General features: G+C 39.4%; 1 protein-coding gene across 1 annotated transcript in view; it reads left to right on the top strand.

The window, feature by feature from the left end:
- TPRA1 (transmembrane protein adipocyte associated 1) overlaps positions 1-14401 on the top strand; it is a 37277-nt gene extending 22876 nt beyond the window's left edge. The window contains exons 7-11 of the mRNA XM_089521341.1: positions 2163-2273; positions 2432-2492; positions 4436-4538; positions 7012-7092; positions 11004-14401. Of these exons, the coding sequence (XP_089377467.1) occupies positions 2163-2273; positions 2432-2492; positions 4436-4538; positions 7012-7092; positions 11004-11238 (591 nt within the window). The 3' untranslated portion in view covers positions 11239-14401. The remainder of the gene's footprint in view (positions 1-2162; positions 2274-2431; positions 2493-4435; positions 4539-7011; positions 7093-11003) is intronic.
- The last annotated feature ends 4333 nt before the right edge of the window (positions 14402-18734 follow it).

The raw sequence follows: 18734 nt of genomic DNA, 5'->3' as shown, positions 1-18734 counted from the left end.
ATGTATGCCACATATCTGATTCCTACTTAGCTTCAGTTCAAGAGGCTCTCTGTTGGGCCCAGGACTAGAGCTTTCTATAGCTAGAGGTTTGGCTTCTCCATTCTCTCTAAACTGAGAAAAAAAGATTATTGTGCTCAGACACGTTCATCCCCAGAGATTACTTCTGATCTGAAAGTGGCTCCTTCTCAAAAGATTGTGAGGCACTTTGATAGCTTAGTGTATTAAGGAAGTCTGAACAATGCAGCATTTGTACATTTTCAGCATGTTCTGTTTTGCTATCATGCTGGTGTCCAGGCTTGTTGGTGGCATGGAATGCCATTGTGTTAACAGGAGCGTTCTTGTCTGCTGTTTTGGCATCTCTTAGAGAAATGTAGGAAATGTACAGCTACCACATGATATTCCAGATGATTCCTATTTAAAACTAAGTGGCAGAACACTGTCTAGAAGTGCTGATGTAACCATGCTGGCTTCTGTCTCAGCATTATGCAGATGCACTCATAACATGTGCTAAATCTATGAAGTTAGATTTCCTTTTTCACAGGTATGAAAGGTTTATAGTTGTTCCATATAGTAGGGAGGCAGTATGGAACTAATATACAGTATCAAGCAGATTGACCTATAGTAAGTATTTGGTTTCTGTAAGTTGCACAAGGCAGGATACATACATAAAGCTCTACTCCTCCCCACTTTATCCTCATAACAGAATGACTGCACCATAGTTACCCATTTTTTGAAACCCTGTGGGTGATGTTTGTGTGCATAGTTACACACGTGCATATTTTCTTTTGGACTTCCAAAAAGAAATACGCAGCCCCACTTTGCATGACATCTACTTCCTCCCCCTGGCAGCTAGTAAGCATGTTGCCACAGCCATTTATTGGAGTTTGGGTGGGAGGTATGCAAGAAACACACACTCATAGTTCCTCAGCCAAGAGAAGAGAGGTGATATTGCCCTCCTGAATCTCCAGTGACTTTAGGAGGGTATTGCTTGGCAGTCTTCTCCACTTCAGACAATAAATGATCATGGCTGTGCTTTTGGAAATTGGCTTCCTAGATCGGGAGGGATGCAGAACTGCACAAACAGTAATACTCTGGCTGCACCATGTAGGATATTGATTATCTAGCTACATGACACAATGAGGACTCAAACATGTCTCTTCCAAATGCCATTTCCATCCTCTTAGTTACTGTACCATACTGACTCTCTGGCAGTGAGCAAACATGATTAGGAGAGGGACAGTCCCACTCCATTCAGCAGGAATCTGGCAAATGTATTTAGGATTATGATAGGAGTCCAGTTTCATTCTTTCTTGACTCTACAGCAAGGATGGAATGACACCCCCCCCCCCCGAAGACTACAACTGCTGTCAGCCCTAACCTGTACAGCCAATGTTGACTTATGATGGGAGCTGGAGTCCAACAACATTTGGCAAATCACACATTCTTTAGTCTTGCTGCGTAGAGGTTTTGGAAAGTTTATCCCAGATATATGAGACACTTAATCTCAGCAAGCATTGCTGATAGGCTGGAAAATGTTATAGGAGAAGATATTACAATTGATTGCAGTGATTAGTGCAGTGATTGATTGGCTGTGATTAGTGGAGAAGAAATAAAAAGAAATTTTTACTTTTTATTTTTTTATCTCACCTTCTATAACTCCTAAGCTGGCTTTACGTATCAAATGACGAGTAACACAAGAGGGAGGTATTATATATCATTTGTATTGTATTTTCATTTGTTTACATTTGAATTATAAGATTGCACTTTAGTTATACAGTTTAATTGCAAGCTCCTGTTTCTTTTTTCTGATAAGGAGGGGTATTTTAATTGTAAGATTAAAATTTCTCCAAGAAATATAAATGATAATTATTAATGATTACTAATGATAAAAATATTGTAACACTACTACCAATATATTAGTAGATTCATAAGTTCCTCTCTCACCATTCATTGAAGGCCTCCTGCAATTGGATTAATGGGCCATTCTCTGATGCTTTGGTATTTCTGAATTGACTGACACATCTTGTGGTGTACTAGAATGAAGTAGTTTCCAAATTAGGTGAAGTACCTTTTCCTCAGCATCTCATGCTAGAAATGGGATAGATCTGTAAACTGTGTTATTCTTCTGTTAACCCCACTGAACTGGTCTACCAATCTTTCAGGGAACTCTGGAAATCCGGTATCCTGATGCCAGACTCTCAGCAGAAGATTTCAATATCTATGGCCATGGAGGAAGGCATTTCTGGCTTGCAAGCTCCTGTTTCTTTTTTCTGGTAAGGTATTTTTCTCTGATTTATTATCTTTATTTTTGATGTATTATAAACCTGTCCATTAAATTCAAAGACAAATGAGCCAGGATCTTAGGTATTCTCCATCCATCTTCCTTTAGTCACCTCCTCCCCATCTCACCTACTGATTTCTTTCTCAACAGGTATATTCATTTGTGATGATGCTTCCAAAAACACCCTTGAAGGACCGTATTTCTCTGCCATGTAAGTGATTTGTGTTTTTCAGCCAGCACTGCCAACACTCTCTGTCTTTATGTTCATTCCAATAGCAGATTTCTTTTATTTATTTAATTTATACCTTATCTTTCTACCAGAAAAAACAATCAGGCTGACTCATCATAATAAAATAAAGATTAATATCAAAATCCGGCAGGCCTTCCCAGACTAGGTTAGATCCTTTAGCTCTATTAGACTTGCCTCCCCCCTCTACTGATACCAACACTAAAATTATCATCACCTCCATCCCCCCCCCCTTTAGAGGAAGATTCATTTCTCATGTTAATCTGCCCAAATTTTAATTTTTAATGTACTCCTATTGGATAATTTTAAATCTTTTGATGTTTAATCTTTTTTTATATGTTGATCACTGTTTTTAATCACTGGGGGATGGGTTGGGATTTTGGGGGTTTTAAATTGTAATTTTTAATTCTCTGATGTTTTATTTATACTGTTGGAATCCGCTTTGATTTCTCTGTGAAAAAGTAGAATACAAATTATTATTATTATTATTATTATTATTATTATTTATTCAACATATTATAAAAATAGAACAATAAAGGACTTAGCCAGCACCCAACTGGTTTAGACCCTCTTCAACCACAGACAGCTTTCTGGACTGAATATAGATGTTTGCTTGCTGGTGGAAGAACAAGAGTAGGGAGGAACCCTGACCTCTCTTGGCAGATGGTTCAGAAGCAGCTACTAAGAAAGCCTTCTGTTGCCTTGCTGATAAAACACACACCCAAACACCTCTTCTTCTTTAAAGGTCTAGGTGAAGCTATGAGCACAGATGTGATATCAGTAACTCCACTGAGTAGAACAGGGGTGGGCAATGTGCAACCTGTGGTCCACATGTGGCCCCCAGGATGTCTTTTTCTGACCCATTAAGCTTTCACATCCCTTCTCAGATTATTTTTTTTCCCTGGGTGATTTTTTTTTTTTTTTTTTTGCTGAAAATTCCCCCAAATCCACACAATGTTGTGTTACCGCCATCTACAACTCCTTAAACCCCAGAAAAATGGTACAGTTCAGCTGTTCTTAGATCAAATCCTAGAAGCAGGAGTGATGGAAGGAAAGTGACCAGAAGTCCTGATCACATTAAAAGTTTCAAAGCAATTTCCCCCTTTTCCCAAATGGAAGTATTCCAGTCTGGAGTTGTAACAGCATGCAAAAAGTGTAGCCACTGATTGGCAATTACTTGCCTTGAGGCAAACAGCTCTTGTCCTGGGACTGGGAACTCAATGCATGAGTTGGTCCTCTATATTTGAAGGTTTTTTCCTCCGTTGTATCTTCATGAGCAAGTGTTACTGAGGAGAAAGTACAAGGATGTTTTGGGCAAGATTCTATTTGTAGGACATCTGCATTCTTTGAAAAAGCAATTTGAAATCTCTGCTCAAGTGCTTCCTTTGGTCGGGATGTATGTGTGTGTTTGATTTCCTGCTCTACAAGTTTTTTTCTTCATGAAAGAAGCAGCTGTGCAATTGATTATGTGTTTCTGGATGACATTGCCTTTTTTCCTCAGTGTACTTTTTATATGGTACAGAATTACATCTCTGACTTTACACTGCACAAAATGTTGATCTATTAAAAGAAAACACTCTACTAAGTGCTGTACAATGAACAAAATAGACAAGTGGTTTTAGAATGGCTTATGCTTGTGGAGACAGAACATAATAGGAAGACCAGGAAAGAGGAAAGTGAACAAATTCAGGTAACTTAAAGTTATGTAATGACCATAAATGGCCATAGATGGAGAATATTCTGAAATAGGCAGTTCACAAGTGTCTCCTTTTTATGATCTGATGTTTCCAGTGCTCAAAATTAATTTGTCCACCAAAGAGATTGTAGTGTTGGAATTATATAGCTTTAGATCTGAATAAGCATCTTTGTCTCTTTCTCCTCTCCTCTTCCCCCCCCCCCCCCCCCAGCAAGGAAGAGTTTCTACATTTATGCTGGGATTCTCGCTGTGCTGAATTTGGTGCAGGGTGTGGGCAGTGCTCTACTCTGTGCTGGTATCACAGAAGGGTTATGGTACGTATGCTGAGAACCACTACAAAAAAGCAGCCCTTTAGGGAACTGAGCAGAAAAACTTCAGACTTATTTTATTTATTGATCTTCACTATCTTTTATAGAAAAAAAGTCAAGTTCATGTAGCATACTTAAGTTCCCATAAGTCTACAGTTAAGAGTAATATCAGTTTGTCTGGCTTCCATCATAATGTAGTTAGTTATTGTTTATATTTTGCATAGAATGCAAACCTCAACAACAATTTTTTTCTGTATAACAGTCAATCATGAAATATTTTACACTTATTTACAAATCCATCCACCCTCTCCCTGTTACATTCTTGTTGTGTTCATCCTTATAATATGAGCTACGGTATTTCGTTTAGAAGAACTTCAGACTAATTTGGACTGAGGCTTTTAAACTTGCTAGGTAGGGTCAGTAATTAGTGTGGGCTTCCAAATTTGCTGGGCTATATAAGTTCTACTTCAGCCACTCAGCCCACCAAGATTCCTTTTCCTGACATTTCACTTGGGATCCACGATCTCTTCTCTCCTTGTGGGCATAACCACTCAGTGTCTTCTTCCTGCCAGCACACTTGCTTGGATGAATATTCTGTTTAGCAAGACTGGATTGATCATACATAGTCTCCTCTCCTACAACTTCTGTTCCCGATACAGTAAATGGGGTACGGTATGTGGGTGTGGGTGTGTTTCATCGCAAATTTTGCAGAAATTCTTTTTTGGACTACATTTGTCAGAATCTTCAGGTCACCTGGCCATTCTGGTAGTGGATTCTGGGTGTTGCAGTCCTTCAGGATAATTTTTCCAGGCTCCAGGTTTAGCAGATGAGCAAATGGGTCAGACTTTACTCCATAGTGGTTGTCACTGTGGAGTTCCTAGCATGACCCTTTGGATCTTGTGTAGAAGGACTTCTTGTTCCTTACTTCTTACTTACTACTTTACTTCTTACTTACATGACATCTTTAGACAAAAGGTGGGTTATAAATATTATAATGGACAAATAAATATGCATCCACTTAAAAGTGGTAACCTGAGAAATTTCATGGTCTGAGTGGCTGACCAGCAAAAACATACTGAAGAAAATGAACAAAAGACTAAGGCGGGATACAAACCGCCATATAGTACGTATTCTATACGGACTAGGGTTAGGAAGGGGCGGTGCTTCCGCACCCCCCTAACCCTAGTACGTATAGAATACGTACAACATGGCTGCGCTCCTTCCACATGGGGGCCGCCATGTTTACGTACTGGACGCATAGCGTCCAGACGTGTCGCAGCACCTATGACGTCGCGAATGCGCCAGCGGCGCCTCGCGACGTCATAAAGGCGCCGCAAAAAGAAGCTCCGAAATGGAGCTTCTTTGCTGCAGCTCCCGCGCGGAGCAAATGGCGCCGGCGGGAGTATCCCACCTAAGAAATTGTAAAGCATATAAAATGCAGAAAACTAAAATATTTTGGTCACATAATGAGAACTGAAAAATAAAAGGCTACCCTTGTCCATTCCCCAGTTGTTTTACCTTGAATAACGGACAAGAAGGAGAACTGCTTGGCTGAAAAACTGTAATATAATATTTTTGTTTAGGATGTGTGCCATATCTTTCTGTAGTGTAAGGGTGGGAATTGTGAGGACCTGCAGATGTTGTTGGTTTGTATCTCACAAATTGGCTGTGCTGACAAGAGCCGCAGGGACTTACAGGCCAGCCTGTTCCCAGGTGCTTGCAGACCAGTTTCTGCTCTTGTTGTGACAAAATAATAAATAATACTATTTAACTGGAGTGCATTCATTTGTTTCTGGTAGGTATGCAGCAGTATGCAACAGAAGAGCAGTACAATGGTTCAAGACTGAGGGCTTCCCCCTTCCTTTTGGCACAAAAATAGAAATGGGAAGGGAGTAGAAACCTGTATGTGCAATGTATGACTACAGGAAGAAGGTTGAGGAATTTCTCCTGTGCCTGATAATATACTCTGTTGCAGTCATTAGGCTGTATGTGCGGCACCTTTAGTTCAATGGGGCCTGCTACCTCTGTGCAATAAAGATAATACCTGAAGGCACTCTTTGTGGTGAAGTATGCAGAGCCTCTGTAGGCTAATTAGTTCTGTCCATCAGTGTCCAGAGTCACTTTGGAGAAAGAAATTATTTCCTTCCCAATGAGGTAATGTATCTGTTCTTGTGAAAGCACCACTTTGCTACAGTGAGTCTCTCCCTGGCTCAGCACGTTCGGGAAACAGAGCCATGCCACAAATAGGGTTGCCAGAATGAAAACTTAGAGATGCTTCCTGTCCTTTTAATGGCTGTGTAACAGAGGGGACTTGTGTTGGTGTTGCTTGCTACCTGGTTGTGTGACACCAGCTAAATTCCTTTTTCTTCAGAGCAATTAAAGGGACAGGTAGCATCTCCAGTTTTCACACTGGCAGCCCCAGACACGTTGAGAGTTCTGGTATCTAACTCTGAATTTTTTGTGTCTCTTTTCTTGACAGCTGTGTCGATGCCACCACCTTCCTCTATTTCAGCTTCTTTGCTCCACTTATCTATGTGGCATTTTTGAAAAGTTTCTTTGGGTGAGTAATCAGGGTTTTTAATTTGATTTAGTACAGGCTTTTAAAAAAAATCCTATCTTTCAACAAGCTCCCATGGGAGCTAATTTGGGGGGGGGGGAGGAGAACCTCATAGCCATCCTCAGGATAAAACTCTACAAAATTAAAACATCCAATAATAAAGTATAAAAGCAGCAACTCCTAAAGGGAACCAGAGTTTGGAAAAGTTATTTTTGTAGACTGCAGCTGCCAGAACCCTCCAGCCATTAGGACTGTTGGCTACATGGGGAGTTGTTTGAAAAAAATCTTTTTAGGATATTAGTATATTATTTTAGTATTTTACAGCATTGGGTTTTATCATTTGTTTTTGATTATTTATGTCTGATATTCTGCCATTTGGTGACAAGGGTGTTATAAATCATCATCATCATCTCTTCCACGATCCAAAGAGAGCAGATAAAACCATAACTAGATTAGGGTCATTTTAGGATAAGAAGATTGGAAAACAAACAAGCTTTTGCCTAGCTATGAAATGGCATCAAGATAGCCCCCAGGAGAACCTCCCTTATACAACGAATCACAAGCTTTCAATAATGTAAGCCTTTGCGACTAAAGGACTCTTCTTAAGCATGATTCATTTCACTGAGAACATGGTAACTTATTGATTGAGATATTTTTCTTCTAACGTTCCATTCAAGAATGCCCAAGGTGGCTTATGCCAAAATAACATAACTAAAATAGCAGCCTAAGCATACAATGGTGAAAAGTACAAGCAGGCAGCTAGTGGTTTCTCCTCACACCTTATGACTTGAAGTCTTGTTTCTGTGTATGCGTCTGTTAAAAATAATTAAGCTGACAGACACAAGGGATCAGGTCTTTTTAGTAGTGACTTCTCTGCCTGTGAAAATCTGTTCCAACAGATGCTTGCCCAACATTAGAAGCCTTCAACCAGATTCTAAAGCAGGGTTGGGCAACTTCTCAGTGGAGAAGGGCTAGATCATCAGCTCACCAGGAATCTGCAGTTTTGTCCCTGAAAATCAGTAGCAGCTTCTGTCAAAATTTGGAGGCAGCTGCAGTGACTCTTTATGGTGCAGGAAAATGCAAGAGTGTCTTCCCATGTCACAGGGCATCAGACTTTCAAGGCAGCATCTCCTTCTATTTTGGAAGGAAAGGAGAAAGAAAACTAGGGAAGTAAGAGAGGTGCAACTTGAACTGTGATAGCCAAAAAATTATTCATATGATTGAATTTTCTCTTGTAGCCCCTATGATGGTGTTCGGTGTAATAGTTAATTTCATTTTATAATTGTTTTTATCACTGCTTTTTATTCTTTTACTGTGTCATTGTTTTAATTCTAGCTATGTATCATCTTTTGAGGGTTTATCCTAAAAACTGGATTACCAATCTTTTAAATAATGAAATATTACCAGAAAGAAGTAGAAGTGGGTGTTCTAGCAAAGGGTCTTCAAGGGAGCTCACACATTCTCTCTCTGTTTTATTTTATTCAATGACTGAATGAAATGGAGATGATATTTGACTTCATCACAGGGATTCAGATAGATTAGTCTCTTAATGTCTGTGCAAAGCCTCATTAAATTCTGAACTGCTGATTTTATTTTCTGGATTAGTGACAAAATGATTAATCTCTGATGTACTCAGACGAGTAATTTTTTGCTCTTGAATTTTAAGAAGGGACTTAGTTAACAAGGTCAGCTGGAGAATAAATTTCTAAGCACTCAGGTCAGAAATTCCTTCACTTTAAAGGAGTGGATATCTTCATTTTTTTACCTGTTTTTTCTGACCAACTTATTATTGAATTCAGAGTGCCACCATGTGGCCACACTGGAGAAATACTTGCTTTGGCCAAATAATTCAATTGGCTTTTTAGCTGGAGGGTATGAATAATCATTTCTGTGTACGTATTACCAGAGCCTCAAGTGAGACACATGGGTTGAGCTGGTCCATGTCTATGACTGGGAAAAGCATAAACTATAAATACTGTAGGGAAGCCTTCCTGAAGTTGGAGCTCTTTGATGGTGTTCGATTGCTACTCCCAGAATCTCAGTGCCCCTGTGCTGGCTAGGGGATTCTGGGAGTTGCATTTCCAACACATGTGGAGGACTCCAGGTTCAGGAAGATGGGCGTGCTACTTCAAACAATGGATGGTGGTTGCCTCAAACAAGGATTCCTTTGTTAAAGGGCTTATGCACCTTTAACAGAAAGATTGGCAAGGTTACTTTTCTGAACTACCACTCCCAGAGTCCCCCAGCCAGCATGGCCACTGAGCATTCTGGGAGTGGTAGTTTTATTTTAATAGTTAATGCAGGTGATGTCATTTCGTCTTGCAAACTCCATCTACAGAAATTCCTCTTCAGATCAGGAGCTTCTAAAGATCTGGAGCTGTGTCTTGTTTCTTTCAGAAGGTGGAGGCTCTGGAGAGAGCAGTCCATAGGTAGCTCCCATGTCTCCAGTTGTGCCTGACCAAGAGTGCACAGCCCTGCCTTCTAGAGGAGCCCCAGTGAATTTTTATCCCACAAAACAATACATAATATTTGAGGCAATATGTACTATTTAATAGTACATATCGTGTTTAATAGTCCATGGACATTGCTGTTTTTTATTGATTGTTTGTTTAGTTATTGTCAACTCCTATTACAAAGCAGTATTACAGAGCAGTTGTGATGGTTGGTTGTTTTATTAATATGGTTTTTAAATATTATTTTAAATTTTGCTAATTTTTGTATGTTCCCAGCTTTGAGTTTCAGGGAGCCAATATAGGAGGCTGCCTTATACTTAGACAATTTGTCTCTCTAGTCCCAAATTTTCAACTCTGACTCGCAACAGCTGTCCAGGCAGGATTTACTACCTTCATGGTCAAGTACTAACCAGGACCAGCCTTGGTGTTCTGGGTAATGTGGTAGTAAAGACTTTGAAAGTAAATAATGACTATGTCATTGAGAGAGAGTAGCATAATACATGGACTGATAGATAGGGATCTTGTAGACCTCCAGATACTGTTAAACTATGGCTTCTGCCATCTCTGTTCACTGGGCATATATGGAGGAGCCAATGGGAACTTAATCCAGTACATCTAAATGGCCACAGATCCCTCCACTCCTGTCATAGACCAAGTGACACACTTAGGTTGTCATCCCACCTAGAGGTGGAATATTTAAGTATCTTTCATGAGATCAGTGGGATGGAAAAATCCATTAGTTTGCCAGGAGTCAGTCATGTAAATCATGTCTATTCTGGGACAGTCTCTTTGCGAGCTTACTTTAATTTAACTTAGCATTGGGCATATAGCCAGAGCAGAACTGTAAGTCCAATTTTACCTTGATTCAAGTAAAATTATATACAGTCAAGCAGAACTGTAAGTCCAATTTTACCTTGATTCAAGTAAAATTATATACAGTCCTTTTGATTTAGCTATTCAGTCATTCTGGTATAATCAGTACTGTCTATATGTACTGAAGTGGTTCTCTGTTAGAACATGATTTTTACAGCGTCGGGGGGTGAACATCTGCTCAGAAGTTAATCCACTAAATTCAGTGTGCTTCTGTGGAAAAGGTTACAGAAAGAGTTAACAAAGATGGATAACAAATTGAAGAGTCATTCTGTCTTGGGCCACATTGAGTTCTAGATTCCCCCTCGTGTTTGTAACCCAGACAAAAGATTCAGAATTTGGAAAGTTACATTTTAGAACGTTACATTTCCAGTTCCTAGGATTTTCCAGCCAGCATGGTTGGTGGAATTCTGGGAATTGTAGACCTCGAAAGTAACTTGTCTAGGTTCTGAAGAGAACCGTGTGGCAGAGTACTTCTTGTTTCAGAAACTGCCATGTTCTGCATGGAATCTTCTTTAATTAGAACTGAGTTTTGTGCTCAGAAGTGCAAGAAAATACACTGTTTCTGCTTTCCTTTTCAACAAATTACAGATCTGAGCCAAAGATCCTCTTCTCATACAAATGCCAGGTGGATGAGCCTGAGGATGTTGATGTGCACCTCCCGCATGCCTATGGTGTGGCCAAGAAGGAAGGCCTGGATTCCAGTTTCTACTCCAGCACACAGATTGACACTGCAGCCTATTTGGATGATGTGGCCTCCATGCCCTATCATGTGGGCAGCATTAACAGCATTGACAGTGACCGCTGGAAAGCCATCAACTCATAAGTCAAAAATCGCTCCCTTCATCTCTTCTGCACCTCACAACTCCATAACAGATTTCTCCTCTAAAACTGTTTTAATGGGTTATTGCCTTTCCTCTCTGTGTGTATGAGTTTTAAACAAAATATTTAAATTATGTATGGAACATAAAATTAGAAATGATGGTCTTCCTAGAAGGACAACACTTACCTTCACAAAAGAGCAAACTGGACTTTATTTTGAAAACATACAAATGCTGAATCTTCATTTTCTTGCACATTCCAAGTGCATTTTGTTGGCTCAACCAGTACACAATGTTAGATGTGTTATTTCCATACTATTTTTAAATTTCCTCAGCATTCATGTTTCCAGCAAGACTAAGTTCCCAGCAGAAATATTGACTTGACAAAGAACGTGCGGGAGAATGGGACTGTTTCCTAGATCACAGGCAACTGTAATTTGACAGAAACTGGGAAGTGAGAAAATTTAAAATGCCTTTGATAGAAGGAACACTTATGATTGAATTGCAAAATGTTCTGATAATTCTTCATGGAGAAGCAGGGAGCTAAACTCGGTGTGTACATGCATCTGTATATATTTTATGCCAACTGTGGTAGGAGAAGGAAGCAGAGTAAGTACTGGGGAAGGTTCTCTGTGAAACGTGTTGCTGTGCAACTAAATACTGAAGCTGGTTGATGTGCAGCCGTGAGTTTCATACACTGTATATGCACTAAGTTTCTGAAACGAAAAGTTAGCCAAGTGAGAGCTACATAATGGTGTTCTGTGCTGTGATGCTAGCAGAACTCTAGAGAAAATGGGAAAAGAGAAGAGAACATGGACAATTCCTAAGCTTTTAAAATAGAGTAGAAGACCAGTGGAAAATGGCTTGGAAGCCTGATTTTGGCACATTAAGGATGCTTGGAATGGCATCTAAGTTGAGAGTGAGGTTGCAGTTACTAGGCGGTCTTCACTCCAGGTGGGTTTTTCAGTGGATAATAGTGGCAGTGGCTCTCAGCCATAGATCTAGGCTGTTTCTAAATCTGTCCAGCAACAGATTCTACTTTCATGAACTTGCAATGAGGCTCATTAATCTCTGAGGGGAATGGCATGCTGACTTGGCTTTCCTGAAGCCCACACTATCACATAGCTGGCTATTCTCTTGGCAAGAATGGCAATAGATAGATCTACAATCTTACAGGAGTGGTAATAAACAAATTTACATGTTTGGACTATAGTTCCTAGAAATTCCCAACCTGCATGGCCACTGGCTGAGGGATTATGGGAGGCATAGTCCAAACGTGAAATGTTTCTAAGTGCAGGGACCTTCTGAGATTTAATGCCAGAAACTACAAAGTAGAGGACCTTTATTTAGTAATAATAGCAGCACACTTGGTAAGGGAATATCTAATTCAGAACTGATTTCATATAATAGAGGCATGAGGCAATGACAATAGCCAGCCTTTGAAGCACCTGTATTTTGTGTGCTTTGTTTATGTCACATTCTGAATTATACCCCTGACAAAATTCTTGGCCTTGTGTGAAATACAGGTATCCTTCTTTGAGTAATTGTAGTTAATTTAATTTAAATGTTTTAGATATGCAGATACTTATTGAAAAAGCAGGGGCACATGAGAAGTACACAGGGGTTTCTTCCTTCCTTGCTGCTCTTGTTATCAGTAATGTGGTAATGTGATTTGGTGTCAGATATGTTCTGTATGAGTGATTAAGGAAGTGATTCTGTAAACTTGGATGGAGATTCCTTTGAAGTAAACACCAGGCTTCCATGTAAAGATCTTAGGGGTTGAGAAGCAACAAGAACAGAAAGCTCATTGCTTCTCCTCTCTTCTCCTCTCCTTACCAGTGAATATCCCTCCTTTCTTTTCCGTTCCTTTAAGGCACACCAGAATTCTAAAGACAGACTGACCTTGTTTTTGCTTTGATTACTTTAAAAAAACATTTAATGGTGTCTCTCCTTTTGATGACTTAGCAGAGGAGATCAACAGGATTGTTGTGGAGATCAGCACTTTGCCTTTAGTTGCGTTACTGTACAAACTATCCTTTCCTAAATGTGTGAATTTGATACCACAATCATTTATTCATACTTGTTGCTGTTAGCAATGTGATCTCCTTTATGGTGAGGTATCTTTATATACGATGTAGTTTAAGCCTCATTAATGCTTATTGTGCTGGCCATGGGCAGGCTGGTAGAATTTTTATAGCTCACAACTATACCCACCCTGTCATACAGTGACCCTTAAAACAGAATTCAGCAAAGGGAACTGTGCTGTTATCTAGCCTATTGTAAGAACATCCTTGCCCCTAATGTTGCACCTTAGATTTGTGTATGTGTGTTTGAGAAGGTTGTATTCAATGGATGCAAGACATAAGGTTCAGTTCAAGGCTTATTTATTTATTTATCTCCTTGCATCCTCATCAGTGATAGATTCATTCCTTTGACTGAATTCTGCATGGTGGCAAAATGCTGGAAATGATCCAGTATTTGGACTTTTGATAACAAACTAGTATTACCTTAATTTCTATGGATTCCCTGCAGCTGCAGTTTGCTCCTGTCCAACTGTCTCCAGATATAATGGGCTATCATTCTCAACTATCATGGCCAAAGGTCATGGTAGTGAAGATGATGTAGTCCAACATATCCAAAGTGTACCAGGTTGGGTACAACTGCCGTGTGTGTGTGTGTGCGTGCGTGCGTGCGTGCGTGTTTGGTTTAGTCTCTCTGCCTGCAGCAGAATAAGGAATCCTCAATATGAAGATATGTTCTTGTGGAGTGAATCAGTCTGATTTGGGGTTATTATTAACATTGATCCATGCCAAACAATCACAAAGCTGCAGTCAGTTCTTTCATTACAAAATTTTCTTTCCCCCCTTTCTCCTGACATTTTAGCATCTCTATAAACCCACATTTGTCTTCTGCTGCTGAGGACTATCTGCACTAAGTGAAGGAATTATCTCCTTTCAAGAATTTTTTTTAATGTGTATATATTAAAATGCTTCCATGTTCAGCACACAGTAAGGTCCTTCAGCAGACAAATGTTTGTGTGAATGTGGGCATGAACATGTTGCGGGTGCCACGTGATAGTGGAACAGAGATTATAAGTAGAGCAATGTATATTTTTGTCTGTAAAATAAATGAACTTTGACATAAAGAAAGATGTCCTTTTTCTTCTGATAGCAAATCCGTTTGCCTGTCCCTTCATTTACTGGCAGAAACCTGCCAGTAATTAAATGCTTTCATATTGAGGGAGAGCAAGGAGATGTTTCACTTATTTCTATCTGGCTAGGTTTTAAAAGCCGGGGGAGAAACGAGGCAGAACTGTATTATAAAATCATAGAGCTGGAAGGGCCCACAAGGGCCATGTATTTCGGTCTGTTTCAAAATCTCCAAAGGAGGAGAGTCCAGCACTGTTCAAAGCAGTCTGTTCTACTTCAGTGCATACATGCACAACCATAGCTCTTCTGAAACTGAGTTGCATATGTGGCTTCTAAGGAAATTCTTTTTTAAAATAATAACTTCTCTATATGCAAGTCCAAGATGTATTTTGTCTTTTTTGAGAGCAGATTTGCTTTTCACCACTTTCCACTAGACTGGCATCCAACTGAATAAAGGAGCATTCCCACTGTCATCTTTTGGGAAGAAAACTATTAATGCTAGTATAACTGTATGTTTGGACTGTGCCCGCTTTAGATAATGTGTGTTTTGAAATTTGGTGACAATGTATGTTTACTCATGCAGAAGCACAATATTTTTATCTGGCATGATATCCCTTTTCTTGGCCAGGTGGCTTCAAGTAACATGAGATGTTGATGTGATGACTTTACATTGTTTTAAAATGATGCGTTAATCTGGAACTGGTGCCATTTGCCACAGTTGCCTGTGGAAAGTATTTCCCCCTCCTTTGGCAAGCCAGACAAATTCTGGTCATTAACAGTGGCTGGGTGGCAGCACAGGTATACTGGCATACATAAGTCCTTCAACATATTTGTGGTGCTGAAAATTGAACAGGACAAAGAAATTATTTTGTCACTAAAATAAAATATTTCCTATCAAAAGGAAATCACACCTTTTCCCCCTCACTTTATTCTCCCTTTCCCTCCTGTGAATCAGATGACAGTGCATCACTTGCAGGACTTCCTTGTGGTATTCTCATAGATCTGTTTTTTAAATTTATGGCGAAAAATTAAAATAATACCATATTTTGTAGAAAATAGTGGTTCTGTCTTGCACCAGCAGTTTATATAGCTGCTTTAATCCCCTTTCCTCATTTATTCCTGCAGGAGCCCTCTAAAATTGCTTTGGCTGACAGGAGTGAGTAGCTGAAAGTCATCAAGTGAACTTTATGACTAAGTAAGGATTTAAACTTAAGTTGCAGGTCTAGTATTTTATACTGGTTATCTTAGATCATTGCTTGCTTTGTGGCATTTACTGACCCACCAGGGTTCCTGAGATGATGCACAATAGATAAAAGTTCTTTAAAAACATCAAATAAGCAACTAGAGGCAATTAAAATACTCCAAACCTCTCTTTAAAAACAGCTGTAAACTCAGGTAAACTGTTTGAACAACAGCCAGAGCAGAGCACCACTAATTTTAAGATTCAAAGACCAAAGCGGGATAGTCTTCTTCACTGCCTGCTGGAAAGTCAGAAAGAATAGAGCCAGCCTGATCTCCTTTGGGAAAGAGCTTCACAGTCAGAGTGGTGCTGCAAAGAAAACCTCATCAAGTGTGTCTGCTAGCCTAGCCTCATAATGCAATGGGACACATCTCAGGGCCTCCCTTGAGAACCTTAGATTTTGAGCAGGCTCAAGTGAGTGGAGGCAGTCTTTCTGATATGTGCACGTTATATAGATTTGTTGTTTGTTGTGTGCCTTCAAGTTGTTTCTGACTTACAGCAGCCCTATAATGGTGTTTTCTTGGCAAATTTTTTCAGAGGGAGTTTGCCATTACCATCCTCTGAGTCTGAGAGAGCGTGACTTGCCCAAGGTCACCCAGTGGGTTTCCACGGCCGAGCCAGGATTCAAATTGGTCTCCAGAGTCATAGTCCAATGTTCAAACCACTACACCACGAATCTAATTATAATCTAAATATAGTTTTTTTTTTATAATAATAATAGTTCACAAATAGATGTATTAATGGTTACACTACATATTAAAGGTGTTAGGGCTCAACACTAACAATATGAATAATATGGCTCTTAGTATAATATTAATTTGCATATTATGCAATTTTACACAATACACACATCAGGTTACCCAGAATACAACAACTTTATCAGCCTTTATGCAGCCATTACTGTCTCTAAAGTGGTTTAGCTAGTGTTATAAAGGGTTATTTTTTGAGGTGTATAAAACTTAAATTCCCGTTAATGGAACTGTTGCACAATTTTTGGTTTTAGTTTTCAAGTAACACACATTGCTTTGTGTCTGTGTTTACACAGGGCATTCAGAAATTAAATTTCTTCATGTTCCCATTGCCTCCAAGCAGATATAACACTCTGCTACAAAAGGCCTGTGAAATATGTTCCTAGGTAACATAAATAGTATGGACATATATAGCGAAACTGTATTAAAATAAATAAATCTATTCAAAATTTGACTATGGGACTTCTGAGTCAAATCCGCAGCTACTTGTAAATCTACATGTTTGTTTGTTTTTCAGCGATCAGCTTTACAAGCTTGTTTTGGTTTAGAAATGTATGATCTTGGTTAAAAAGAGACATGATTTAACTCTGTAATTTAAACATAGTTTTTCTCTTGGTGATTTAATTCAATCCAACTTGAGAGGAGTAGATAGCATTTTTTTAATATCTTGAATTCATATAATTTTATTTTATTGCGCTTTTCATGTTTAGTAAACAGTTGTTCCTTATTGTGGTTGCTATGGCAATGCAAACCAAAGTCCCTATATAGATTTTGTTTTAAAACCTTTCCTAAGCCTACAATTAGCTCTTTCAAGTTTTTAAGCAGATAGCAACTGTTCCATTATTTTTCATGGGAGGTGATGAGCCTTCATTACAACATAACAGCAAAATATTTGGGGCTTGCAAGCACCTTGCGTTCCAAAAGTTCACTTTTTACTAATTGTGTTGATAGGTGCGATTATACATGGTTCTTTCTCTATTGCTGCCAGGAGAAAGGATACCTGACAGGAGGCATTCCATCTATTAGCATTGTTTAAGCTTGATGGCAATATCCCTTCCCACACTCTGTACTGACGACAAAAACATTACAATTATTTTGTCTGGATATTCAGGTTTCCTCCTTCAGGCTCTTTTCAGCGCAGGCATTTTTATCTTATCGTACAATAAACTTGATGGGCCCATCTGAATTCCCCCTTTTAGTTGTAAAATTAAAGAGACTTGGTTTATTGCATAAAATACTACATAGCTTAGAAGCTGGTAACCACAAAAGAACAACTTTACAGTATTTTAATGGGAAAAAGGGGAAAAAGTATTTGAGCAGAGGTTTATGGATGGAGATAAGATCTCCGTTATCAGCTGGATTTGACTTTTTTTTTTTTTTTTAGAAAGGGGGATCAACTATTTTATTTGTATTTGTCCCAGAGATTCTGGAGCAATGTCAGATACAATCTGAAAACTTCATGGAATCTAATAGAACAGGGGTGGACAAAAGCCCTAAGCAGGCTGTTTTGTTGTGTCTCCTTCCAGCACTCCTCCTCTCTTTTTCTGGCCCTAAATAAAAGGGTGATTTCCTTCTCCTAGAAGTCTCCAGTTGCAGGGCTTGCTTGCCAGAGTAGGGCATTGATTCCCAAAGTGGGTGGCCAGTGAGGTGGCAGTGAGTGGGTGGCAGCCAGGGGGCCTTCAGTCAAAGTACTGGTGTGCAAGAAAGACAAGGGGAACCAGCAGCCTTTAGGGCCATGGTGGGCATGAGGGTTGCATGAAGCTTCTTTTCAGTGCTCCTTAAAACCACAACCCAGCTTTGCCAATGAGTTTGTGCGGTGGTGTCTTCTGCTCTTCTGCACAAGCTCATTCTCTTAGCCACATCTTTTACTGGTTAGGAAACTCTGTGGAATCAGAGAGGAAGCACACTGAAGTCTGCAAAAGCTCATGCTGCCAACCTCTTTCTTTCAGTTAGTCTCAAAGGTGCTACCAGATTTCTCTAAATAATAATAATAATAATAATAATCACTGTCATCAGCATCGTCCTCTGGAAATTGTAGTTTGTGGTGGTACCAGAACTCTCAGGCCAAATGTCTCAAAAAAACTAAAGTTCCCATATTCTTTCTGCAGTGCGGATGATGCAGCCCAGCCTGTCAGAACCACAAGGGGGGGGGGGGGGGGCAAGGCACTGTAAAATAAATATAATAATAATAGTAATAATATTGTGCAGTGCCTGGTACTACTACTACTACTACTACTACTAATAATAATAATATAGTTTATTTGTATCCCGCTTTTCCAAAACCTGATCAACTACCACAACAGTTCTGGTACTACCACAAACTACAATTCCCAGAGGATGATGATGATGATTATTATTATTAT

This window comes from Sceloporus occidentalis, unplaced genomic scaffold (assembly GCF_023333645.1).
Source record: "Sceloporus occidentalis isolate IW3139 unplaced genomic scaffold, rSceOcc1.0.p SCAF_1, whole genome shotgun sequence".
NCBI classification, from domain to species: Eukaryota; Metazoa; Chordata; class Lepidosauria; order Squamata; family Phrynosomatidae; genus Sceloporus; species Sceloporus occidentalis.
Note: the sequence above shows the minus strand (reverse complement) of the source record. Positions and strands in the feature narration are given on the sequence as shown.